Source organism: Dendrobates tinctorius, unplaced genomic scaffold, assembly GCF_039654945.1.
Source record: "Dendrobates tinctorius isolate UK_male_01 unplaced genomic scaffold, ASM3965494v1 ptg000028l, whole genome shotgun sequence".
Classification (NCBI taxonomy): Eukaryota; Metazoa; Chordata; class Amphibia; order Anura; family Dendrobatidae; genus Dendrobates; species Dendrobates tinctorius.
In genome coordinates, this window is record NW_027361696.1 from 12471168 (window position 1) to 12498843 (window position 27676).

Consider the following 27676-nt stretch of genomic DNA (forward strand, 5'->3'; position numbering starts at 1 on the left):
GGGTTTTGGACAACTCGATTATCTTCTGTCTGGTTTATAACCCCCCCCCCCCCCCATATGATCACACCCCATTATCACTGGTCTCGTGGTAGTCTTAGGGCTGCCATTTGAACTGACACTTGGTAGCAGGAGGACCACTGTGCCCTCTGGGGCCTGCCTGTAGGGGGGGCCTTCCAGGGCCACTATGGAGGATGTGGTGCCACCATTACGTTGCGATCGATCAGGTGGGACATTCTTCATGGTGGTTTCCTGATGGCCATGCTTGGATGTCACCACAGACACAGTAGCGGCAGGGATTAGTTTCCACATTGAACCTGATCATGAAGGGGTTACAGCTCGGACTTCACCCCATAACAATGATTTACTCTGTCGCTCTGCCTCCAGATCCAGAGCTCATTATGTCGGTCCCTTGGTCATGGCTGTGGGATTCCTCTCCTTTTATGGTTGACTTATTATTAATGGTGCCTTAATCACAGCTGGGCGACTCATCGCCACTGTAGATACAGATGGGCACATGGATAGCTGTTACCCCAGGGTGTAGGCAGAGTGGTGCCAGGGCCTGAGGGGGCCCCTGAATGAGCACTTGTGATTACCTGCTTCTATTTCCAGGGGGCATTGCCAGTGGCATCCCCTGCACAGATCCAATCACAGCGCAGCTCTTATGTAAGACCAGAGTGACATGAGCTGTGATTGACTACGATGTGATGGCGGGCACAGTGCTCTGTGGCGTGTCGTCTATTGTGGGGCAGTTGCCCACCGCGGATACCCCTAGGCTGCTTGGTTTCCATGATCTGGGCTTCATCCTCACAGTGGATCTGGTGCTGGGTTTCTGCCTTTTCCTTTTGGTTCAAAGGATTTGAAGGTGATTAAAAGAAATTATGGTTGTTCCTACAGAAGCATGGGCCTCCTCTCTACAGTGAGGGTCTTCTCTGGCCCCTCGCCATGTCCTGTGGAGTGCTGGCACCAGACGCCGCTCCATAGATAACACATTCCAGGAAGTTGCAGTTTCCTTTTTTTCATGCATTTTTTCCATGTTTCTGTGCTTGGGAGTCATGAGACTCATTATTGACCACAATGTCATTCAGAGCGGTGCACCCCCCTCATACCACGGCAAGAGGGGGGCTGGTATTCCTGGCCAAGTAAGACAACTGTGCTGTGTTCAGCCCTTGCCACGCCATTTTCTTCCTGGTAGCAATAATTGGTGGTCCGCAGCACACTGCATCCAATGCTAAGTCTGTGGATATTGGATAACTTGCTTGGGGTCTGGCAGGTGCAACCACCCCCCCAAGCTTCCAAGAAGGGGCCTCTGCATGGAGTGGCAATGCACATGCTTGACCACCGCTACTACAGGCACTGCCATTAGTAATGGAGTACAGTCCACCCATGCTCAGGATTCCTGGAATCAATGGAAATGGTCAGTTGACCTCTCCCATGGGGTCACTAGATGAAGTCGAGAGGCGCTGCACAAAGCCAACAGGTGCAATCCCCCTTCGTGGCCACCAAATGGCGCATTAGTGGAAGGGGACGTGGATGTGACATCTGAACTCTGCCCCAAGCTGATCAGAGCCTGATGGATGGACATGTTACTCCTCAGAAGTCTCGGCTTCTGTATGTGACCTTCCTTGGTGGAGACCTCGCTAATTCTAACCTGAAAATCACCCCTGAGCCATCACATCAGTCTTTCTGCCCTGGTGTCAATCTCCCACACACATCACATAGGGGGGCCTTCATCACACTGAACAAGGGCCCCTACAGCGGGGACCTGGAGGATTCACAATGTCCCCAGTCACAGGTGCAAATGAAGTGTCCTCTGGATGAATGCACATTGTATGCAGATGTGAGGTGAGAACCTTCCACAGAGCATTGCTCCCACCTTCTCCTTTGTCTGCAGATTACTTGCTCAGGTGCCTTGAACATTGCTCTACCCGGTCGCCTCCACCCTCTGACATGTGGCGCAGAAGGAAGTGACTTTTTCCTTGAGATGTATGACCATATATATGTGTTGGGGAAACAGACACGTATCATCACCCCCATCATCTCTGTAGCTGTCGGTCCTTGTACCAACCAAACATGGCTCATGTATATGTGGTTGCTGGTGGGGTTGGGGGACTGCAGGCTTTAGCCAGCACTACTTCCTGGGGGTCTAGTCTGTTCTGACTCCCCAGAAGAGCCTTTGGGTCCATTCAGAGATTTGGACCTTCTACAATGGGAGGGGGCCTCCCTCTCCTGAGCTGCTGCGCCTCTAATGTCTGTTTTGTTATGGTTACCAATGGTGACTTGTGGCTCTGCTGAACTGCATCCTTCCTGGCCCTATAACCATGCTCATTCCTGCCATGTCTACAGTGGGATTTGCCTATGACTGTCTCAGGTGCCATTCACTGCATGGTCTTCTGTAAAGGGTCAATACACTCAGACAGCCCGGGCATGGCGTGACATTACAGTATGTGCCAATCTCGCTGGTAATGTACCAGGTTCAGGTGGCACCGCAGATCACTGCTTCATTCCCTCATACTCTGCTACCAAATTAGCCACAGACTAGATCCTGTAGGACACTTCTGTGGAGAAGTCTGCTCAGCTGTGTTGGAGGAGCTGCTGAGGTGGGTGCTAGCAGTTGTGTGATGTGGTCTGTGCCAGTCACTGACTTTTGTGTGTAAGGGCTCACTCACCATATTATTGGGTCCAAATGTGATCTGACAAAACAGCAGATTGCTCTCAGGACAATGTTGGTCACACACATACCCCCCATATCACAATCTGCAGTGGACATTGTAGGAACATTGCAGCCTGATTTCTGTGCTCACACAGAATGGAATTTTTTTTTTTTCTATCCATCTTCTGCTCATCCACGTGAATCGGCTCACACTGCTGATACTGATCAGTGTTTGATCGCAGGGTCATCTGGATAATTGACCTGATTCTCTCAGATGAGGGCATCTATGATCCCCTTACCCCAGCCTGGGCTCCTGTGCCCGCATCCTTCCACCATCTGTGAGGGAACTGCTCTACCCAAGAAGTCACTGTACTGGGATATATCGTGGGGCCACCACCCTCAGGTGTGTACAACCCTCTTACACTGAGGAGTAATGAGTGACACTGGGGTCTTGAAGCACTTTGTTTAGCCAGTAATTTGGATCATAAATTCCCCCAGCAGAGATCACCCTCATGCCATCCTGCCTGTCACCTGAGGTCTGTGGTTCGGGAAAATGGCTAAACCACAATGCACAGCAAATGGTGGTGCTTCAAGTCTAGTGACTCCTCAGTATGAAGATGCTTCCAATAAGAGCAATGATCTGCAGAACGCATCAGTGTCAAAAGCAGAACGTTGGAATGATCTGTACCAGATAGGGTCTCGTTTTGTTTTTGGTGATCTGAGGGCAGCTCCCACTATGGCCACCGTGTGTGGGGTGATCCTGCGTTATGCACTGGACCCGGCTGCAGTGCCCACAAGTCGGGAAATCTGCAGTATAAAGTGACTAAGGCTAGTTTCACATTAGCATTTACGGCCGCAGCGTCGGGCTGCGCACGGCCGCCGCTAAGTCCCGTCCCCTGCTGCGCCTCCACCGGTAGCTCCGCCTCTGGGCGCATGATGCTGCATGCGTCCCCTATCTTTATCACTGAGGACGCAGGCCGTGCGCAGTATGCGTTTTGGCGGCACCTGCGTCCTTTTGACAGTGCGCCAACCAGCACCAAACGCAACCTGTTGCAATTTGGTTGCGCACTGTCAAAAGGACGCAGGCGCCGCCAAACGCATACTGCGCACGGCCTGCGTCCCCAGTGCTAAAGATGGGGGACGCATGTGTCCGTAGGCGGAGCTACCAGCGGAGGCGCAGCAGGGGGCGGGGCTTAGCGGCGGCCGTAAACGCTAATGTGAAACTAGCCTTATCCTGTTCCATAGAACTACGTCAAAACATCTATTACTGGTTCTGCAGAAGTGTAGGGCGTATCATCCACATGCGCAAACGCATGCAAAACGCATGGTTACACAGCATTTTTATGTGCATCTTGCGCATGACAGGAAAGAACACTGTGTGCATGCATTTTTGCATACATTTGCATTTTTCTGTATGCGTTCAATTTGACACCAGACAAAAATAGGTGTGTATGTATGTATGTATGTATATGTATATATTTTTTTTTTTTTTTTTTTGTATGCATGTCCTAGCATACCAAAGCATTCCCAGACAGTAACGTTTGTTTGATGCACTCATTCGCCTCAAAGTGCAACATGTTGCGTTCGCCGAGCACACCGCTAAACGACACGTGTACGCATCCACACGCGAATGCATGTCCCTGCGTACACCATGTTAAACATATGTACGCATGACTCATGCGGATCAAACGTTGCGCACAGATACACAAATGTGAAACCAGCCTAATCCTTGAGATCCAGAGCAGTGCATCTAATCCTTTTGTGATCCTGTCTGAGCTGCTGTGATACAAAGTGGAGACTGGCACAGCCGGCCGATGTTCATGTAATGTGCATGGCCGCAGGTGTCTGCCGTTGCGGAGCCTCCGACGCTGCCCTTGCATGGTAATGTGGGATGCACTGCACACTTTCTCCTCCTGGATGTTCTTGCGTCCTGCATGCTGTGGACATGGACACAGGGATTGTTTCTTGCCCCTCTCTACATGGTCTGGAGACAGCAGCTGCCACGCTCAGGGCACTTCTGGCTATCTCGCTATTCCTGGCTGCTTGTTTGGACACTTGAGCCACCATCATCCTGGTGGTGCAGGTGACCCTTTGTGGCTCTGTCCACTTGTCCTGAGCTTTATTGTTAACTGCAGATCATAGGGGCCCTGAAAATGATCCTGCTGCAGAACATTACATGAAAGTCCTGCTCCTTCTAGATGTAGGGGGCCTTCATCAGAAGTCACTGACTGGGGCATCTACGAAGTCTGGACCCCTGATGCACTGCAGCATCCTACTCCAGATAAGCGGCCACTGATCCGATGCATGAAGAATTACTGGTGGCTGCTGCTTGGATTCTGGTCAAGGTTATAGAGGTGGCTCCTGCAGTCTCTGGGGAACTGGCATTTGGGCATCTGGGGGGTAAGGCTATGTGCGGATTCTGCTGCGGATCCGCAGTGGATTTGGCCCTGCGGATAGAACTGCAGGTGATGTACAGTAACATTCTAGCCTATGGAAAAATGAAACCGCTGTGCAGATTTTTCCACATGGTTTTGCCTGCGGTTTCAAATCCACAGAAAGAATTGACGTCATTCTTTTCTGCAGATTCCGCTGCGGTTTGCCATCTCCTCCATTGTAGAGGTGGAAAAATCCGCGGGTGAATCCGCACCGTGTGCACATAGCCTCAGACTTGGTCAGCTTGTCAACCACCACTCCAAGCTTCAGACTAAGAATATGGTGGTTATTCCAGCTTGTGGGGTTGCAAGCCTTCCCTCCCATCATAGTCTGGTGTCACCACGTCTTCTATGCTATTGGGTGCTGCCACTAGATGGCACAAAGCAGGTAATATAAAGGGCTGCTAGTGAGAAGTGTCAGTGTGGCTGAAGTCACAGGTGGGCAGGGGCAGGGAAGCATTCCCATAGAAGGGGCCTGATGAAGGCGATCTGGGGTGAAGCTGCGTCAACTCTGCTCCTGTGAGACCAGCCTGGGGCGGGAGGCCGTGGGCATTAGGCTGTGGTGGGGAGCTCAGCGGGCTGCTGTGACATTAGCTCTGGGGGGAGTTTGGTACAGACTGGTCTGGAGAATGTGTACTTGAGTGACCATAAGCATTTGAGTACTAAAGTGGCACCACATGGCGGTACTCCTGTATAAAGGTTTGGATTGTGACGTAGTCGGGGTCCGCACAATGTTTCCACCCCGGTAAATGGTTTTATCTTTTTAATCTCTCCTTATTGTCAAAATGTGCACGGTCCTCAAAGTGGAAAGAGAACTAGTTGGAAATCTGGAGCAAGTTACTGAGCTGCTCCTCAGCAGCCACCAGGGGGCGCCTGCAGTAAGAAGTCCCAACCTCCTCATCCTTTTAGAGCAGGGGTGGGGATTTTTTTTTTTTTTCCTGCCAAGGGCTACTTGGGTATTTATACCATCCTTCGGGGGCCGTACAAACTCTGCCCACAAAGTACATCCTGACTGTGGCACTGGTCAGGATGTAATCTTTCATTGCATGCCCTTCAGTGTTCATTAGTGAACGCTGCGTGTGTGTGCTAACAGCAAGAAGAAATTAATGAGTTTGTGGCAATCAAAATACAGCTCCCTGCCCAATAATGCGGTCCCTGAGAATCTTCCTGCGGGCCTGATAAAAGGTCATCGAGGGCTGTAATTGGCCCTGGAGCCTGAGGTTCCCCATCCCTGTTTTAGTGGTAGGGGAGTTCAGCACCTGCTGATACCTTTGTGTGCAGTGTCATCTGCTGGTCAGTGGGAGAAGTGCAGCATACTCACTGGATGTGGCACTAAGGGGAGGTGGGGGTGGGAGAGGGTCTTCATTGACTACTTGACGCTAAGGCTGTGTGCACACGCTGCGGATTAGGTGCGGATTCATCCGCGCGGATTTTGTAAAATCCGCAGGTGAAACCGCAGGTCAAAATACCTGCGGTTTTACCTGCGGATTGCTCTGCGGTTTTTCATCTCCTCAATGGAGGAGATGGCAAACCGCAGGAGAATCCGCAGAAAGAATTGACATGTCAATTCTTTCTGTGGATTGAAAACCGCAGATAATCTGCGCGGAAAATTCCGCACCGTCTGCACTGCGGTTTTTGATTCCCATAGGGAATAATGGTACTGTACACTGCAGCAGAAACTGCTGCGGGTCCGCAGCGGCCAAAACCGCTGCGGAACCGCAGCAAAATCCGCAGCGTGTGCACACAGCCTAATGGTGCTGTCAGCCCCAGAGCTGAGGGTCAATGTATTATGCTGCCCTCCGCTGATATTGGGATTGCCCTCTATATGGTGCTGTGCGCTGTCCTGCACTGGTGTTGGGGGGTCGCTCTCTATATGGCGCTGTGCTCTGTCCCGCCCTGATGTTGGTGGGGGGGTCGCTCTCTATATGGCGCTGTGATCTGTCCCGCCCTGATGTTGGTGGGGGGGGGTCGCTCTCTATATGGCGCTGTGTGATGTCCCGCCCTGATGTTGGTGGGGGGGGGGGTCGCTCTCTATATGGCGCTGTGCTCTGTCCCGCCCTGATGTTGGTGGGGGGGGTCGCTCTCTATATGGCGCTGTGCTCTGTCCTGCCCTGATGTTGGGGGGGGGGGGGGGGTCGCTCTCTATATGGCGCTGTGCTCTGTCCCGCCCTGATGTTGGTGGGGGGGTCGCTCTCTATATGGCGCTGTGCGCTGTCCTGCCCTGATGTTGGGGGGGGGTCGCTCTCTATATGGCGCTGTGCTCTGTCCTGCCCTGATGTTGGGGGGGGGGGGGGGGGGGGGGGGTCGCTCTCTATATGGCGCTGTGCGCTGTCCTGCCCTGATGTTGGTGGGGGGGTCGCTCTCTATATGGCGCTGTGCGCTGTCCTGCCCTGGTGTGTGGGGGGGGGGGGGGGGGGGGGTGTCGCTCTATATGGCGCTGTCCCGCCCTGATGTTGGTGGGGGGGTCGCTCTCTATATGGCGCTGTGCTCTGTCCCGCCCTGATGTTGGGGGGGGGGGGGGTCGCTCTCTATATGGCGCTGTGCGCTGCCCTGCCCTGATGGGGGGGGGGGGGGTCGCTCTCTATATGGCGCTCTGCTCTGTCCTGCCCTGATGTTGGGGGGGGGGGTCGCTCTCTATATGGCGCTGTGCCCTGCCCTGATGTTGGGGGGGTCGCTCTCTATATGGCGCTGTGCGCTGTCCCGCCCTGATGTTGGTGGGGGGGTCGCTCTCTATGGCGCTGTGCGCTGTCCTGCCCTGGTGTTGGGGGGGGGGGGGGGGGGGGGTCGCTCTCTATATGGCGCTCTGCTCTGTCCTGCCCTGATGTTGGGGGGGGGGGGGGGGGGGGGGGGTCGCTCTCTATATGGCGCTGTGCGCTGTCCCGCCCTGATGTTGGTGGAAGGGGGGCCCCTCTCAATGGCGCTGTGCGCTGTCCTGCCCTGGTGTTGGGGGGGGGGGGGGGGGTCGCTCTCTATATGGCGCTGTGCTCTGTCCCGCCCTGATGTTGGGGGGGGGGGGGGGTCGCTCTCTATATGGCGCTCTGCTCTGTCCTGCCCTGATGTTGGGGGGGGGGGGGGTCGCTCTCTATATGGCGCTGTGCGCTGTCCCGCCCTGATGTTGGTGGGGGGGTCGCTCTCTATGGCGCTGTGCGCTGTCCTGGTGGTGGTGGGGGGGGGGGGTCGCTCTCTATATGGCGCTCTGCTCTGTCCTGCCCTGATGTTGGGGGGGGGGGGGGGGGGGTCGCTCTCTATATGGCGCTGTGCGCTGTCCCGCCCTGATGTTGGTGGGGGGGTCGCTCTCTGTGGCGCTGTGCGCTGTCCTGCCCTGGTGTTGGGGGGTGGGGTCGCTCTCTATATGGCTCTGTCCCGCCCTGATGTTGGTGGGGGGGTCGCTCTCTATATGGCGCTGTCCTGCCCTGATGTTGGGGGGGGGGGGGGGGGTCGTTCTCTATATGGCGCTGTCCTGCCCTGATGTTGGGGGGGTGGGGTCGCTCTCTATATGGCGCTGTGCGCTGTCCCGCCCTGATGTTGGTGGGGGGGTCGCTCTCTATATGGCGCTGTGCGCTGTCCCGCCCTGATGTTGGGGGGGTCGCTCTCTATATGGCGCTGTCCTGCCCTGATGTTGGGGGGGGGTCGCTCTCTATATGGCGCTGTGCGCTGTCCCGCCCTGATGTTGGTGGGGGGGTCGCTCTCTATGGCGCTGTGCGCTGTCCCGCCCTGATGTTGGGGGGGCCGCTCTCTATATGGCGCTGTGCGCTGTCCTGCCCTGATGTTGGGGGGGGGGCCGCTCTCTATATGGCGCTGTGCGCTGTCCTGCCCTGATGTTGGGGGGGGGGGGGGGGGTTGCTCTCTATATGGCGCTGTGCGCTGTCCCGCCCTGATGTTGGTGGGGGGTTCGCTCTCTATATGGCGCTGTGCGCTGTCCCGCCCTGATGTTGGTGGGGGGTTCGCTCTCTATATGGCGCTGTGCGCTGTCCTGCCCTGATGTTGGGGGGTGGGGGGGTCGCTCTCTATATGGCGCTGTGCGCTGTCCCGCCCTGATGTTGGTGGGGGGGTCGCTCTCTATGGCGCTGTGCGCTGTCCTGGTAGTGGGGGGGGGGGTCGCTCTCTATATGGCGCTCTGCTCTGTCCTGCCCTGATGTTGGGGGGGGGTCGCTCTCTATATGGCGCTGTGCGCTGTCCCGCCCTGATGTTGGTGGGGGGGTCGCTCTCTATGGCGCTGTGCGCTGTCCCGCCCTGATGTTGGGGGGGCCGCTCTCTATATGGCGCTGTGCGCTGTCCTGCCCTGATGTTGGGGGGGGGGGGGGGTCGCTCTCTATATGGCGCTGTGCGCTGTCCTGCCCTGATGTTGGGGGGGGGGGGGGGGGGGGTTGCTCTCTATATGGCGCTGTGCGCTGTCCCGCCCTGATGTTGGTGGGGGGGTCGCTCTCTATATGGCGCTGTGCGCTGTCCTGCCCTGATGTTGGGGGGTGGGGGGGTCGCTCTCTATATGGCGCTGTGCGCTGTCCCGCCCTGATGTTGGTGGGGGGGTCGCTCTCTATGGCGCTGTGCGCTGTCCTGGTAGTGGGGGGGGGGGGGGGGTCGCTCTCTATATGGCGCTCTGCTCTGTCCTGCCCTGATGTTGGGGGGGGGGGTCGCTCTCTATATGGCGCTGTGCGCTGTCCCGCCCTGATGTTGGTGGGGGGGTCGCTCTCTGTGGCGCTGTGCGCTGTCCTGCCCTGGTGTTGGGGGGGGGGGGGGGGGTTGCTCTCTATATGGCGCTGTCCTGATGTTGGGGGGGGGGGGGGTCGCTCTCTATATGGCGCTGTCCCGCCCTGATGTTGGTGGGGGGGTCGCTCTCTATGGCGCTGTGCGCTGTCCTGCCCTGGTGTTGGGGGGGGTGGGGTCGCTCTCTATATGGCGCTGTCCTGCCCTGATGTTGGGGGGGGGGGGGGGGTCGCTCTCTATATGGCGCTGTGCGCTGTCCCGCCCTGATGTTGGTGGGGGGGGTCGCTCTCTATATGGCGCTGTCCTGCCCTGATGTTGGGGTGGGGGGGGGGGGGGGGTCGTTCTCTATATGGCGCTGTCCTGCCCTGATGTTGGGGGGGTGGGGTCGCTCTCTATATGGCGCTGTGCGCTGTCCCGCCCTGATGTTGGTGGGGGGGTCGCTCTCTATATGGCGCTGTGCGCTGTCCCGCCCTGATGTTGGGGGGGTCGCTCTCTATATGGCGCTGTCCTGCCCTGATGTTGGGGGGGGTCGCTCTCTATATGGCGCTGTGCGCTGTCCCGCCCTGATGTTGGTGGGGGGGTCGCTCTCTATGGCGCTGTGCGCTGTCCCGCCCTGATGTTGGGGGGGCCGCTCTCTATATGGCGCTGTGCGCTGTCCTGCCCTGATGTTGGGGGGGGTTGCTCTCTATATGGCGCTGTCCTGCCCTGATGTTGGGGGGGGGGGGGGGTTGCTCTCTATATGGCGCTGTGCGCTGTCCCGCCCTGATGTTGGTGGGGGGGTCGCTCTCTATATGGCGCTGTCCTGCCCTGATGTTGGGGGGTGGGGGGGTCGCTCTCTATATGGCGCTGTGCGCTGTCCTGCCCTGATGTTGGGGGGGGCGCTCTCTATATGGCGCTGTGCGCTGTCCCGCCCTGATGTTGGTGGGGGGGTCGCTCTCTATATGGCGCTGTGCGCTGTCCCGCCCTGATGTTGGGGGGGGGGGGGGGGGGGGGGGGCGCTCTCTATATGGCGCTGTCCCGCCCTGATGTTGGTGGGGGGGTCGCTCTCTATATGGCGCTGTGCGCTGTCCCGCCCTGGTGTTGGTGGGGGGGTCGCTCTCTATATGGCGCTGTGCTCTGTCCCGCCCTGATGTGGTCGGTATCAGTGCCAGTGACTTCTAGGGGCGATAACCATTTGCATGGACACGGTACTGCTGACCTCTCCACCTGTCGTGACTGTAGCCATTTGGGGACCGTCCGGCTCCTATGACCAGTGACCAGACTCCTCTGTCCTGCCCCCTAAGTCACGGTCCTCGCAGGTGATTCCAGAAATAATGGAGCAAGCCGTCGCTGGCTACTGTGGAATATCTCGTGCGATTGGATTGACAGCTCGGCAGGCGGTATCACATGGCGACTTGGATACCTCAGGTCACAGCCTCTGCTGATGGGACTGGATACATGTGGATGGCTGCAGTCAGCTCTGGGCTCCACCTGCGTCGTGGCTGGAGCAGAACTATGTGCAGCACATCTGGCTGCATGGTGCCACGGTGTTTCCCCCCCGCCCGGGGGGCCTCAGAGCCAGTGACAGCCGGGACCCTCCTTAACCACTCGGCTGTGGCCCCTGTAGTGCAGTGTGGGGGTGTTGTCCGCGGCATGTCGGTGTCCTGGGTCCCTCTGACCACCCGCCGCCGCGCCCCGCTTCGGGTCCTGTGCTCCGCTCGGGCTCTCTGATTGCAGCCGGTGAATAGGAGCTCGCTCACACCCCCACTCCGCCCCTCATCGCCCACCGGAGAATCTGCCCACTCAAGGCGAGAAAAACACCCCAAAAAAATCCCCGCGTGCAACCCCCAGTGACGTCACCGAGCGGCTTCTGACGACCCACAGCGCCGCGAGAGGCTCCAGCGCAGCTTATTGGTCAGGCTGTCAGCTGGGCGGGGCGAGAAGCGGCTCTTGCACCTGAGAGCGCGACACCCCGGAATACGACACCCCGCAATACGGCGCTGCTCACACCCGGGAGGCCGGGTACACCGCGGACTCGCGAGGTGAGGAACAGCTGAAGAGACCCCCCCCCCCCCCTTATTCCCTCTGTGCGGCTTGTGAGCCCCCCCTTATTCCCTCTGTGCGGCTTGTGAGCCCCCCCTTATTCCCTCTGTGCGGCTTGTGAGCCCCCCCTTATTCCCTCTGTGCGGCTTGTGAGCCCCCCCTTATTCCCTCTGTGCGGCTTGTGAGCCCCCCCTTATTCCCTCTGTGCGGCTTGTGAGCCCCCCCCTTATTCCCTCTGTGCGGCTTGTGAGCCCCCCCTTATTCCCTCTGTGCGGCTTGTGAGCCCCCCCTTATTCCCCCCATCCTGCAGTTGTGTTGTAATGTCGGCAGTCTGTTGTCCTGTGACTGCTCACACTATCGCTGGCCTCACTGTTGGGGGCTCTGTAGATGTGATGGGGTACAGCCTGTGGCACTCTTCCTCTTTTCTGGCGGTACCCAGAGTTCAGTGTGGGGTGATGGCTCCATGCTACCTCACCACCTGCGTGTAGCATCATGTTTGCATTCCTCTGGTATCAGTGAGGGTCCCCCTGCTGTAGGCGGACCTGGCCATGTGGCGATGCCAGCAGGAAATCACAGGAGAAAAGGGCTTAATAAGAAAAGTAACGAGCGGCTAATTCCATCATAATGGATCAGGATGGAAGCCGATCAGCTGAAAGTAATCCGGCCACAGGCGCTGATGATCCCTGGGTCCCTGCTGGGTAAAAAACTTTTGTCTTGGCCCCAATTCCCTTGTAATAGCAGCAAGAGGTGTAGGAATTCACATGTGCTAGGGAGGAAGGTGCCTCAATCCCCCCCCCAACCACCACATTCATGGACAGGAGAGAATTCCATACTGTAAACATGAGCTGCACTCACTATTCTGCTGGTGCAGTCACTGTGTACATACATTACATTACTGATCCTGAGTTACATCCTGTACTATACTCCAGAGCTGCACTCACTATTCTGCTGGTGCAGTCACTGTGTACATACATTACATTACTGATCCTGAGTTACCTCCTGTACTATACTCCAGAGCTGCACTCACTATTCTGCTGGTGCAGTCACTGTGTACATACATTACATTACTGATCCTGAGTTACATCCTGTACTATACTCCAGAGCTGCACTCACTATTCTGCTGGAGCAGTCACTGTGTACACATACATTACATTACTGATCCTGAGTTACATCCTGTATTATCCTCCAGAGCTGCACTCACTATTCTGCTGGTGCAGTCACTGTGTACATACATTACTGATCCTGAGCTACATCCTGTATTATACCCCAGACCTGCACTCACTATTATGCTGGTGCAGTCACTGTGTACATACATTACATTACTGATCCTGAGTTACATCCTGTATTATACCCCAGAGCTGCACTCACTATTCTGCTGGTGAAGTCACTGTGTATATACATTACATTACTGATCCTGAATTACATCCTGTATTATACTCCAGAGCTGCGCTCACTAATGTAATGTATATACACAGTGACTTCACCAGCAGAATAGTGAGTGCAGCTCTGGGGTCTAATACAGGATGTAACTCAGGATCAGTAATGTATGTACACAGTGACTGCACCAGCAGAATAGTGAGTGCAGCACTGGAGAATAATACAGGATGTAACTCAGGATCAGTAATGTATGTACACAGTGACTGCACCAGCAGAATAGTGAGTGCAGCTCTGGGGTATAATACAGGATGTAACTCAGGATCAGTAATGTATGTACACATTATTCATTTTATGTGTAAGTGTGCATGTGTAGCCCATTCACTATCTCCATCCCTCACGATGGCTGGACCATCACTGTAAATACATCATTGTACAGTCATATGTAAAAGTTTGGGCACCCCTATTAATGTTAACCTTTTTTCTTTAACAATTTTGGTTTTTGCAACAGCTATTTCAGTTTCATATATCTAATAACTGATGGACTCGGTTATATTTCTGGATTCAAATGAGGTTTAATGTACTAACAGAAAATGTGCAATCTGCATTTAAACAAAATTTTGACCGGTGCAAAAGTATGGGCACCCTTTTCATTTTCTTGATTTGAACATTCCTAACTACTTTTTACTGACTTCCTGAAGCACTAAATTGGTTTTGTAACCTCATTGAGCTTTGAACTTCATAGCCAGGTGTATCAAATCATGAGAAAAGGTATTTAAGGTGGCCACTTGCAAGTAGTTCTCCTATTTGATTCTCCTATGAAGAGTGGCATCATGGGCTCCTCAAAACAACTCTCAAATGATCTGAAAACAAAGATTATTCAACATTGCTTTTCAGGGGAAGGATACAAAAAGTTGTCTCCGATTTAACCTGTCAGTTTCCACTGTCAGGAACATAGTAAGGAAATGGAAGAGCACAGGTACAGTTCTTGTTAAGCCCAGAAGTGGCAGGCCAAGAAAAATATCAGAAAGGCAGAGAAGACTGGTGACAACAGTCAAGGACAATCCACAGACCACCTCCAAAGACCTGCAGCATCATCTTGCTGCAGATGGTGTCACTGTGCATCGGTCAACAATACAGCGCTCTTTGCACAAGGAGAAGCTTTATTATTATTATTATTATTATTATTATTATTATTATTATTATTGCGCCATTTATTCCATGGTGCTTTACATGTGAGGAGGGGTATACATAAAAACAAGTACAATAATCTTAAACAATACAAGTCATAACTGGTACAGTATGGGAGAGTGATGCGAAAGAAGCCGTTTCTGCAAGCACGCCACAAACAGTCGCCTGAGGTATGCAAAAGCACATTGGGACAAGCCAGTTACATTTTGGAAGAAGGTCCTGTGGACTGATGTAACAAAGATTGAGTTTTTTGGTCATACAAAAAGGTGTTATGCATGGAGGCTAAAAAACACAGCATTCCAAGAAAAACACTTGCTACCCACAGTAAAATTTGGTGGAGGTTCCATTATGCTTTGGGGCTGTGTAGCCAATGCCGGCACCGGGAATCTTGTTAAAGTTGAGGGTCGCATGGATTCAACTCAGTATCAGCAGATTCTTGACTATTGTGCAAGAATCAGTGACGAAGTTGAGGTTACGCAGGGGATGGATATTTCAGCAAGACAATGATCCAAAACACCGCTCCAAATCTACTCAGGCATTCATGCAGAGGAACAATTACAATGTTCTGGAATGGCCATCCCAGTCCCCAGACCTGAATATCATTGAGCATCTGTGGGATGATTTGAAGCCTGCTGTCCATGCTCGGAGACCATGAAACTGAACTGGAATTGTTTTGTAAACAGGAATGGTCACAAATGCCTTCATCCAGGATCCAGGAACTCATTAATAGCTACAGGAAGCGACTAGAGGCTGTTATTTTTGCAAAAGGAGGATCTACGAAATATTAATGTCACTTTTATGTTGAGGTGCCCATAATTTTGCACCAGTCAAATTTTGTTAAAATGCAGATTGCACATTTTCTGTTAGTACAATAAACCTCATTTGAATCCAGAAATATAACTGAGTCCATCAGTTGTTCGATATATAAAACTGAAATGGCTCTTGCAAAAACCAAAATTGTTATAAAGAAAAAAGGTTAACATTAATAGGGGTGCCCAAACTTTAACATATGACTGTAAATACACACCTGTACTTTGTATCTCCCCCACCTCATTGTAGATTGTAAGCTCTCACGAGCAGGGGCGGCTTATTTTACTTTAATCATTGTATTGCTAACTTTGTTACTTATGACTTGTGTTTTGAAACTGTTAAACTGTAAAGCGCTGAGGAATATGTTGGCGCTATATAAATAAATAATATTTATACAGTGACTGCACCAGCAGAATAGTGAGTGCAGCCCTGAGGTATAAGGCTGGTTTCACATTAGTGCTGCTGTGCGCAGCGCATTGTGCGCATGCAAAAAACTCATGCGTTTTTGCGTGCGTTTGCATTTTTTTTGGCGCTTTCGTTCTTTATGGTAAACCCAGTGTCTACACATTTTTACAACAAAAACGCATGTTCATCAAAACGCAGGCGTGCGCATGCGTTTTTTTGACAAATTTCGGCGCACCCAAAAATGCAGCATGTTGCGTCTGGAGTGCAAAGGTGGATATGACTAAAAAACACGTGCACAAAAGCGGATACGAACGTGTGCAAACGCAAGACCATGCGCCCCCATGTTAAAGATGGGGGCGCATGGATGCGCCGCAAACGCTGCACACAAGAACACTAATGTGAAACCACCCTAATACAGGATGTAACTCAATATGTACACAGTGACTACTGATCCTGAGTTACATCCTGTATTATCCCAGAGCTGCACTCACTGTTCTGCTGGTGCAGTCAGTGTACACCTGTGCTGATGAGGGGGTAGTAGTGGGTTATGGGGGGGGCCTTGTGGAGCAGTCTGTGGCCTCTTCCTGTGTGGCTGGAGCTCCTCCTTGCTCCTGGCATAGGGTGGGGGGGGGTTAATGCTGCCTCCCCTCCCTCATTGTGAGTGGCTGCTGAGTCAATAATGGCAGGAAGGAGGGAGGTGCAGAGTCAAGATAAAAATACAGAGTTCCCTGCTGGCCGGGGGCAGAGTTGACAGCGTAGAGAAGTATGTGCCCCCTGGTTGCGTCATGTGCCCCTGCATGGGGTGCAGATAGGCCTTACATAAGGGGCTTCCTTGCTGTGGGTGGTCCGGGAGCTGCAGCTGCTCTTGTTTGGCTTGGGATCTGATCCTGGGACAGTGGAGATGCAGGGCTGGAGGAGCAGGAAGGTGGTCTGGGGATGTGGGTTCTGGGCTTAGGACCCTCACTGCCCCCTCAGGTGCCAGCACATGGAGGTTCTCAGAGACTCAGTTGCACATTTCACCTTTCAGATGTCTTCCTACAAGAGAGCCACTCTGGATGATGAGGAGGATCTGGTGGATCCTGTTCCTGAGCGTGAGGTGTACCCTGGTGGAGTGCAGGTAAGGGATCTGCAGATGAGGGGGTCTACAGCAGTGTGATCTTATTGAGCAGCTGCCGCAATGCAAGGCTCTGGGCTGTAGAGCTTGCAATCTGTTCCTCAGTGTTTGCTCCAGGGAAGAGATTGGTGTCTGAATGTGAGCAGCCATGGGGGGGGGGGGGGGTGTCTGCCTCTGCTGTGTCCTCAGTCCTGGCATCTGTAGTTTGTTGGGTGCCCCGTATTGTAGGGTCTATCGTGTGCTCTGCACATGTTGAATCTGTCTGCATCCAGCCCCTTGCTGTTCGCTCCATGTACCTCTGATGGAGCAGACCTTGGTATAGCTTTCCTCCCAGCTTCTGATGTGGTAGACTGTAAGTTCCAGGGACGAGTGTCGGGGGGAGGGGAGCACGGCCTGGTGGAGCTGGGTGTGCGCAGATGTTTCACATTCCAGATGTGTCACCCAACCAGAAACACAATGTGAGCCAGTCCGCCTGCAGGTAGAGTGGGATTAACCCCTTATCCTGGAATGGAAGGGATGGTAGCACTGCGTATAGCTCTGGAGAGTAATGGGCGGCTGAGCTGTCACATGCTGTGCGCTACTCCACTCTAGACCCCTGTCAGTCACAGACTGGTCCTGACTATCAGTTCGTGGCTACTCCACCCCAGACCTCTGTCAGCTGCAGGCTCTGGTCCTGATGACTGGATTGTGGCTTTTCCACTCTGGACCCCCATGAGCCACAGGCTCTAGCCCCCCCCAGGGTCCTAGGATGGGCTGTTTGCTTTTCTCGTCATGGGTTTTCTCTGGCTCGTCTCCTGATCTTCCTAATCCGTTATCTAAACAAGGTGAACAACTCCCACATCTCGTCTTACATGTGTTGGCGCCATGTGTGGGGTGACCTCAGGGGGCACTGTGCTCCTGTGTGGGTGCCTTTGTCACCCAGCTTGCTCTGGCAGGGCGGGGGTTACAGTGGCACTGGCCGGAATGTGAGATCTGTTCCTGTTTGTTGCCACCATCTTTACATGTTCTCATCCGCAGGTGACTTTGCGCGGAGGACGGCACCGCAGCGGCTGCTGGACGGAGCGGACGCACGTGGAGAAGAGGCTGCTGGTGCTGGTCGCCATCCTTGCTGTCAGCCTGCTGGCCTGTCTTCTGTCCCTGGCCATCCAGTATCGCAAGAGTGAGTCCTGTCGGCAGTCCTATGTAAATGACCTGATCTGCAGGGGTCTAGAGGACTCCTATCCTCTGCTGTCAGTGTGGACAAACAATGTCACTAAAACTGCATCCTGTCCAAACACTGCAAGAAAACCCTCAGCTGTGAAGTATCCATGCGGGTGAGCTGAGGATTGTAACAGCGGTCACAGCTGAGGGTTTGTTGCAGTGTAGAAGTGCGGTTTCATCCTCTGGATAGACTAGCTGCCTCCCACTGACAGCAATAAGTTGCTATATCAGAGGGTTAAACTCACTGGCCCTTAAGTGAAAATATTCAAGTTCTGGGGTGTATGAAGATGTCAATCGGCTATGGACTCATCCCCACCCCAGCTTCGGGGGGGGGGGGGGGTGGCTGTAGAATGTGAAGGGTCCTTAGCTCGCTGCTGTCAGTGCCCCCCCTCCCACAGGACGTGACACCAGAGCCTCGTGGCTGACATTGGTGCCTCCCCTCCCCCACTATAGGTGCCCAGTGTGGCTGTAAGGGCTGTAGTAACTGGAAGGTGGATGCCTTGATTATTGCTCAATCCGGCGTCTTCTGCAGATCATCGCACCTGCCTGTCGGAATCCTGCATCTCAGTGACCAGCTCCATCCTGCGCTCCCTGGACCCCACCGTGGACCCCTGCCAGGACTTCTATAGCTACGCCTGTGGGGGATGGATGAAGGCCAATCCTGTCCCAGACGGCCACTCTCGCTGGGGGACCTTCAACGAGCTGTGGGAGCACAACCAGGCCGTGATGAAGCATCTGCTGGGTGAGTGACGCCCGTGTCGGTGGGCTTGCCTAACGTCAGAGACCCCTGTCCTGTGCTCCTCCCTGCTGGACGGGTGGGAACTGGGACACTGACATCCAATTAGTTCTGGGACTGCTGACATGCCCTGTCCATAGTGCCACAAATTATGTAACCCCCCCCCCTCCCCCCCTGCTGCTCGTCAGAGCCTATTTAACCCCCTGATATGCTGCGTCTCCCCCGTGCCCACCATAGACAACACTGTACACTCTGAGATGTAAATGCTCCAATTGCCAATAGTCTGAGCATGGGTTATTGGCATACAGTCCAGTATTAACCGGGGGTGAGAAATGCCCCCCACACCCTATAGTGGGGGGGCCTTTTGTCTCCACCACCTTGGATGTTAATGCTTTGCCTGGTATAACCCTGAGGAGCCTCTAGCTCTCTGCAGTGCAGATCTGGCTATGACCTTCAGGGTTAGTGTTGGGCTCCCCTTCCCCGCTGGGCTGCCGTCATCCCCTAGATAAGGGGATGTTTACACACTGCGGTTGGTGTGGAGGCCCTAGTGTTTGGGGTCTGACTGCCCCATGTTCTAATCAGGTGGGTGCACGCTCCTGGGTGACAAGTGTTCAGCTTTTGTATAATGGTCACCAGAGTGTCACGTCATATAGTGCTGCCTTGTGTGGGGGAGGGTAATTAAAGGGACATCCGCTTCACCAGAGGATATGTGGATGGGTCATGGCATTCAGGATCCCTGAGCCCCCCTGATCTAGGTTGTGAGATCTGCTCTTAAAGGGGATTAGTAATTTGGAGGCTGACTTGCTGCTAGAACATAGGCCAGTGCTGTGTAGACCCCTGTTCTTAAACTGGGGAGCCCTGGAGGCCTCTGCTGGGACTGACAGCACTGGCTTCTGTGCGGATCCACTTCCCCCCCACCCCCCCATTTGAGGGGTTGTCCAGCTGCATCATGCAGGAATGTGAAGACCCCTGGAAGGCAAAGGAGCAGTGCCGACTGGTCTGGGCATCGGGTGTAAATGACCCATTTCTGACCACAGAAAACACCACCATGAACTTCAGCAGCGCGGCTGAGCACAAGGCACAGAGATATTACCAGGCCTGTCTGAACGAGTCAAAGATCGAAGAGCTGGGGGCCAAACCGCTGCAGCAGCTGATCGGGAAGGTAGGACTGTGTGGGGGGCCGCTGGGTTGGGGGGGCCCTCTGGTTGTGCAACTGCTGACATCTGATCTCTCCTCACAGCTCGGAGGCTGGAACATCACTGGACCCTGGGATAAGGAGAACTTCCAGGAGACGCTGCAGGCAGTCACTGCTTATTATCGAATCTCCCCGTTCTTCTCAGTGTTTGTCAGCGCCGACTCAAAGAACTCCAACAGCAACATCATCCAGGTGTGGAGCCGCTGCAGATGTGCAATGTAGCGTCTTAAGCTCTGCAATCCCTGCTTTGCTGTTATAGTGTCTTGTTCTTGTCACCTCCAGAGCAGCAATTCCTGTGTTGCTGTTATATGGTCTTGTGCTCTCGTCACCTCCAGAGCTGTAATCCCTAACTTTGCTGTTATATTGTCTACTGCTTCACTCTTCTCCAGAGCTGTAGTTACTGGTCTGTCTTCTACTTTAGCTACATTTAGAGCTGTGACCACGGTTTACTCTCATTCTTATAAAATTTCACCAGTGCATCTGCAGCATTTGGAAAGGACACTGGTGACTGCAGCCCTGGAGGTGATTGGAGTGTAAGAGACGTAATGGAACACTGAATGTAGCTCCGGAAATTACTAATTATGATTAATTGCAGCTCTGAAGACCCCCCCCCCCCCCCCCAATAGAGGCTTCACCATCAGTGGTCAGCAGGTGACTGACCAGATACCAGTACAATTGTACTGCAGCTCTGGAGGTGACTGGAACACTGCATCTGATACTGGGGGAGCTGATCTGTGCTGCAGTAATGAGCCCCTGACCCCATCTTGTACTTATGGCGTGTTTGCCCTCTCTTCCCTCAGATAGACCAGTCTGGTCTGGGGCTGCCATCCCGGGAGTACTACCTGAATAAAACGGCCAACGAGAAGGTGAGAACACAACCCCCCCGTCCTGCTTCTGCTCTGCATCGGGGGGCTAATCTGTGCCGGTCATCTGCTCATCAGGTCCTCACTGGGTATCTGAACTTCATGGTACAGCTGGGGATCCTGCTGGGGGGTGAGGAGAACAGCACACGGGTGCAGATGGAGGAGATCCTGGATTTGGAAACCGCCCTGGCCAACATCACCATCCCCCAAGAGAAGCGACGAGATGAGGAGCTGATCTACCACAAGATCACCGCTGCCGAGCTCAAGGTATGCACCAGATCGCCTTAAACACTGGGTTAGTTGATCAGAGACCTACTCTGACCCCAATGCACTGCCGTGCGTCCATGTCTCTGGCCCAGCGTGTACATCTCTTCCATTGTCTCCTGAGTTAGGTGGTCCATGGTGGAGGGTGTTTTGTTGAGGGTGCTGTCAATCACCTGCATAGCCCTGCCCACTTAGCTGCTGTCAGTGTAAGGGTATGTGCACACGGTGTGGATTCTGCTGCGGTTCTGCAGCGTTTCTGCAGCTGCGGGTCCACAGCAGATTCTGCTGCGTTGTACAGTACCTTTATTTCCTATGGAAATTAAAAAACGCTGTGCACATGCTGCAGATTTTTCCACGCTTTACAATCCGCAGCATGTCAATTGTTTGGTGCAGAAACGCTGCAGTTTTACACCTCATCCATTATGAGGTGTAAAATCACAGATAAACCGCAGGACTTTTGTCCTGCGGTTTTCTCTCCAAAATCCGCACACCGAAAAAACTACGTGTGCACATAGCCTAAACATACGACTGGGAGGCTTCGGCCCAGATGTGGGTAGTTGGGGTCCCAGACACCCATCATCTCTGGAGTTGTGATGTCGGCAGCACTTACCACAGCAGCCACCCCTTGTTTTCTACAGGATCTGGTGCCCGTGGTCGACTGGCTCTCCTTCCTCCGAACAGTTTTCCATCCTGTAGAAATCAATGAGACTGAACCTGTGGTGGTTTACGCCAAGGAATATCTGCAAGAAGTGTCCGACCTCATAAACCGCACGGACAAGAGGTAGGAAGTGCGACGTGATGCCTGCTGACAACCAGCATGGCTGCTGCCGCTCCTCTGGGCTCGGATTGTTGCATTATGCAGGAATATAGAGAACAGTTAAATGTAAGAAAGCAGTTTGGCAACTGTGAGCGGTGACTGGCCATGTTTGTTGTCAGCCAGATTTCCCAGTCACCTGGATGCCAAATCTGTATAATTAATGATTGATGCAAAACTTCCCAGATTGCAGCTCCTGGTAGGCATTGTGGCAGCCATATTGGCTGTCAACCAACCTTTCCTTGGGGGGGGGGGGGGGGGGGGGGTGTACATCTTTTGGATTTCCCTTCTGCCTACAATTAACTTTTCTTTGCAGGATCCTGAATAACTACATGATGTGGAACCTGGTGCGGAAGACTAGCTTATTACTGGACCTGCGCTTCCAGGATGCTGAGGAGAAGTTCATCGAAGTGATGTACGGAACCAAGAAGGTGCGGACTGGGGGAGGTGTATAGAAACAACAAGCTATGAGACCTGGGGGCTGGGGTGCAGAACCAAGAAGGAGCAGGACCTGGGGGTGGGTAGGGAGTCGTCCAAATGGGGGCAGGGAGGAGCTGTGACTTAGATGAGGTGTGTGCATCTCAGGACACTAGTCACATCCAGAGCTACAATTCTAATTCTGCTGTGTTGCCTTATACTGGGTGAAAACTACATTCCTAGAATGCAATATACAGGGGTTGGACAAGATAATGGAAACCTCAACAAAAGTTAGTTTAATATGGTGTAGGTCCACCTTTTGCAGCGATTACAGCCTTAATTATCCGAGGAATAATATTATTATTATTATTATTATTTATTATGCGCTAACATATTCTGCAGTGCTGTATTAACTGTAAGTTTGCACACATTATCATCACTGTCCCCGATGGGGCTCACAATCTAAATTCCCTAGCAGTATGTCTTTGGAATGTGGGAGGAAACCGGAGTACCCGGAGGAAACCCACGCAAACACAGGGAGAACATACAAACTCCTTGCAGATGTTGTCCTTGGTGGGATTCGAACCAGGACTCCAGCCTTGCAGCGCTAACCACTGAGCCACCGTGGATTCATACAAGGCGTGAATTGTTTCCAAAGGAATTGTAGCCCATTCTTCAGTTAAAACACCCTCCAGTTCTTTGAGCGACTATGGTGGCGGACATCGACGTCTAACTTGAATCTCTAAAATCGGCCATAAATGCCCAGTGTTGAGGTCTGGGGATTGTGGGGGCCAGATGAGATGCTCAACTTAATTACAATGTTCCTCATGCCATGCTTTAACGATTCTAGCTGTATGAATTGGTTGCATTATCACCCTGAAAGATGGCGTTCCCCTCCGGCAACAGTGCTTGAACCATAGGATGCTCTTGGTCGCCTAAATAATCGCGGTTGTTAATTCTTCCATGAAGGGATATCATTGGCCTGGTGGATCTCCACGAAATACCCCAAATCATCACAGAACTTCCACCATGTTTTATGTTTGGGAGAAGGCAGTCTGGATGGAATGCTTCTTTCGGCTGTCTCCAAAATTGCACTAGGTCGGAAAGAGGGTAAACTATGATTCGTCTGAGAACATCACATGTTTCCACTGCTCGAGGGACCAATTCTGGAGGTTTCTGCACCACTCTAAACACTTGGAAACATTTGTCATTGAGCAGCGGTTTTCTAATTGCAGCTCTTCTGTGGAATCCAGGTTTGTGCAGCTCCCGATGAACAGTTTTCGTGGAAACTGGGTTCTGTAGGTATTCATTGAGCTCAGCAGTGATATTCGGAGCCGTGATCTTGGGATCCTCTCAATTCGCTTTAGAGTCCGACGGTCTCTCTCAGTCAACTTCGACTTTTGGCCGGACCTGTGCTTTGCTGCAGACATTTTTCCTTCGTTCAAACGCAGTCATTACAAGCATTCGGGCACTTTCTGTTACACTAGCGCCTGCCATACAAGCACCGACAATTTGGCGTCTTTGAAAATCCGAGAGGTCTGCCATTGGTATCGGGTTCTCGTCAATGTTCTTACAATTCTGCAAAACAAACAGTTAATTTACATACACATATCACATAACACGAATCCACTACAAAACATTACCATATGTCACGGTTTGCATATTTATAACATGTTCGAAGATTATGATGCCAAAACGTTAGGTGTTTCCATTATTTTGTCTAACCCCTGTATGTGGCTGGTCTGACTGCAGCTTTGGATGTGACTTGAGTCCTGTGATGGTCACATCGGGTCAGTAAGGCGCAGCTATTTGCAGGAAGTGTGGGCGCTGGGACAGGACGCAGTGGGGGTCTTCAGTATCAGGGCAGACATTTCCTGAATGTGACTGGTGTCACAGCTGGTTCCTGGCTGTAGGGCCCCGTACACTGAGGGAGGACTGCAAAGCCGCACTGCATTGTGGGAGAATAGGCAGCTGTACATCGTTATCACAGGGATGAGTGGTGCCCGTGCTGTTACCCTGGGGGGCCGAATCTCCCAGTGTCCAATGCTTCCTGTACACTGCACTACGTGGCTTGTAGACGCAGGACGCTGAGCCACGTGAGGGCGCCCCCACCGTATCAGTGCGTGCTTCCAACTGTCGGGTCCATCCATGGAGCTGTGTTCTGCTCTTGTTTCTCATGAAAATATATTTATAAAATTGACAACTGGGTGTTAACATTACTTTGGCAGAACTGATTAGATCATGTAGTGACTTCTCAATGGTAACGCATTTCCAGGAGGCTTAGCGGAGGAATGGTACAGCACAATGTTATGCAGAGCGGATGTGTCTGGAGTGCTGGCCAACCCTCTGTAACCGATCGTACCGCCCTGTTTACTGGTGTCTGCTGCTATGACATGGTGCCCGCCTGGCCTCTTGTGGCCGCCATCTCTTCCTGCTGTGACTTATCACCCATTTTCGTCCTCAGACCTGCACCCCTCGCTGGAAGTTTTGCATAGCTGACACAGACAACAACCTCGGCTTCGCTCTCGGGGCCATGTTCGTCAAGTCCACCTTTGCCAACAGCAGCAAAATCAGAGTAAGTAGTAGTGGGGGGCAACTAGGACTACTGGCCTGCTGGATGATGGGGGTATGCCTCCATCCCTGAGCTTCCAATGTCTGATCAGTGACGGCGCTGCCACCTCGCCATGTAGATCATGTGAGCGCTCACACCTAACCGTGTCCGCAGGCTGTGCAGATGATTCGGGGGATAAAGAACGCCTTTGAGGAGAGTCTGCAGATGCTGAGTTGGATGGATGAGGACACCCGCAAGGCTGCCAAAGAGAAGGTTAGGGGGCCATCTATTTCTCGGTTAACAGGCCTAAAGGGTGGGCAGGTGGAGTTTGGGATCAGAGATGTAGGGGCAAAGTTACTGACCCCACCTTCTTGGGTAAGCTGCTTGAGGCCTTGGCAGAAAACTTTAAGTCTGCTGTGGGCTGTAGTGCCCCCTGCTTTCCCAGGCAACCATGGCCTGTAGTGCCGCCCTCTTTCCTGGGTGGCTATGAGTTGTAGTGCCGCCCCATGCCACTCATTGCGTCTCATCTCTTCTTACCAGGCTGAAGCCATCTATGATATGATTGGGTATCCCAATTTCATCATGGACCCCAAGGAGCTGGACAAGGTGTTTAATGATGTGAGTGCTCCTGGACGTCACGTGGGTTGCAGTGACTTGTGCCGTTCTGGCTGGGGTTCCTCTGGGTCATTGGTCAGACATTAACCCCCTCCCCGCTGTCTTGTCTTCCAGTATGAAGTGACGTCGGACCTCTACTTTGAGAACGTTATGATGTTTTACAACTTCTCAGCAAGGGTGACCGCTGATCAACTGCGCAAACCGCCCAATAAAGATCAGTGAGTAATGGGGGGGGGGGGGGGGGGCGGGATAGCAGAGGTATGTGGTATGTCAGGCCTCACTGCCGTCACACTACAACCCCACGGTGACTGCAGGTCGATGAGGTCTTGTCTAAAATGTGGAACCTGTCTACAGCTCACACCGGCTGCTGCTCTCCCATGTGGAGGACTGTGGTATTACATTACTACTTACACTTGTATTTCAGGTGGAGTATGACGCCCCCTACAGTCAACGCCTACTATTCTCCTACCAAGAATGACATTGTGTTCCCAGCAGGAATTCTGCAGGCCCCGTTCTACACCAGCTCCTCACCCACGTAAGACTCATATCAAATAGTCTGGAGTGTGAGGGCAGCGTAATGCACCCTCTGACTTTTAATGGCCGCTATCTTTGTCTGCATTCATTCTTTACCATAGGGCGCTGAACTTCGGAGGCATTGGCGTTGTGATGGGCCATGAGCTGACTCACGCATTTGATGACCAAGGTGCGTTGCTGTGGCCACTGTGTGCTCGGACCTCTGCCGCCGATCTCCACATAATCTCGCTGTTTTCCTGCTCAGGCCGAGAGTACGACAAGAATGGGAACCTGCGGCCCTGGTGGAAGAACTCATCTGTGGAGGCCTTCAAAAAGCAGACAGAGTGCGTCACTGAGCAGTACAGCAGGTATAAGGTGAACGGTGAGGCCGTGAACGGGAAGCACACGCTGGGGGAGAACATTGCAGACAACGGGGGGCTGAAAGCCGCTTACAGGGTAAGGCTGCGCGGGGCGTCTGTGCGCTGCTCCTGTGCCGCTGTGTGGGGCGTCCAGGCCACTTAGCCAGTGTGGATCTCTTGCAGGCGTACCAGAACTGGGTGAAGGCGCATGGTGAGGAGCAGGTGCTGCCGTCTCTCGGTCTCACCAATGATCAGCTCTTTTTTGTCGGCTTTGCTCAGGTAAGACTCATTCCTAACACTAGATGTCGTGTTGCTTCATGTGGGGTATTACTGCATTACCAGGGGTCCCCTCTCATATTGCATACATCTGTGCACTGAAGGATGATTGTTTCCATTAGTAACAGAATCAGCAAGTCTGGTATCTTGGTGCCAGTAGGTTTTGGTGCTGAAGTTGCTGGTTGTGGTTCCTGCTCACCTGTAATTAAACCCTTGCTGGTGATCTTGCTCCAGGTCTGGTGTTCGGTGCGGACCCCAGAGAGCTCTCATGAAGGTATCATCACCGACCCCCATAGTCCATCCCGCTATCGCGTCATTGGCTCAGTCTCCAACTCCCGAGAATTCTCCAGACATTTCCAGTGTCCGGACGGCGCTCCAATGAACCCACTGAAGAAATGTGAAGTCTGGTGATCCATGGGGATCACTATGAAACCATGGACAGGAGGCTGAGGGGGAAGGCATCGTTTACAGTAATGGCTGACCTGGGAGGTCTCTTAAACCTGTAGCATCACTTTCCACTTTCTGACTGTCGGCTATTTCCGTGCACTAAACACAAACTACTATGCACCTTTATACTGTCCGTATCGCTGCCAACCCCCAGCTTCATGTGTAGGGGCATTGCCCAGTGTATGGGGGTCTCTGAATCTGTACCCCTATAATGCACAGCAGCTAAGGGGCCATGCTGAGATGTTGGGATTTCCACTAGATGTGCTACCATGTTTCCAGAGGTCGGCACCATCGCTGCACCCAGTGTATATAATGCCATTTGTATATATGTGTCTTTTGTATGTATTTATACCGCCGTGGCTACGGTCGTTATTACACACCTGTTCTAATCACTGTTCAGATGTCGTGTGCCGCGATCTGCTCCGTGGCTCCTACTCATGTAATTTTTGCCTATTTTTATAGAAATCTGGAATCTTCTATCACCCGGTGCCTAATAAACAAGGTTCTGCTTTGTATTTCCGCTTGTGCCTCCTCTTCTTCCTGCGCCGCCTCCTCCACATTGAGAGCACAGTCCTTACTGATACATGGAATTCAAAGTGGTATCACCCATAGTAACAAACCGGATTCACACCTATGGTGATTGCCATGTTCTCTGCTTGCTGCCAGTGAATGTACAGCGTGTCCTATCCAGGGGCAGCTGCCGGACAGCATCTGTATAGCTGCA

At 53.1% G+C, this 27676-nt stretch overlaps 1 protein-coding gene across 2 annotated transcripts in view; it reads left to right on the forward strand.

Moving 5' to 3' along the window:
• The window catches only part of ECE1 (endothelin converting enzyme 1), a 37542-nt gene extending 10075 nt beyond the window's left edge, over positions 1-27467 (forward strand). The window contains exons 1-19 of one of the 2 annotated variants that reach the window (XM_073570164.1): positions 11704-11807; positions 16616-16705; positions 17720-17861; positions 18435-18644; positions 19676-19800; positions 19879-20025; positions 20634-20699; positions 20775-20963; positions 21599-21741; positions 22091-22205; positions 24656-24766; positions 24917-25015; positions 25283-25360; positions 25472-25575; positions 25782-25892; positions 25993-26060; positions 26136-26326; positions 26413-26508; positions 26740-27467. In XM_073570164.1, the coding sequence (XP_073426265.1) occupies positions 16616-16705; positions 17720-17861; positions 18435-18644; positions 19676-19800; positions 19879-20025; positions 20634-20699; positions 20775-20963; positions 21599-21741; positions 22091-22205; positions 24656-24766; positions 24917-25015; positions 25283-25360; positions 25472-25575; positions 25782-25892; positions 25993-26060; positions 26136-26326; positions 26413-26508; positions 26740-26916 (2262 nt within the window). In that variant the 5' untranslated portion in view covers positions 11704-11807 and the 3' untranslated portion in view covers positions 26917-27467. Of the gene's footprint in view, positions 1-11703; positions 11808-16615; positions 16706-17719; positions 17862-18434; positions 18645-19675; positions 19801-19878; positions 20026-20633; positions 20700-20774; positions 20964-21598; positions 21742-22090; positions 22206-24655; positions 24767-24916; positions 25016-25282; positions 25361-25471; positions 25576-25781; positions 25893-25992; positions 26061-26135; positions 26327-26412; positions 26509-26739 lie in introns of those variants that run through there. The other variant, XM_073570163.1, reaches the window with a different exon arrangement.
• Positions 27468-27676: the final 209 nt, after the last annotated feature.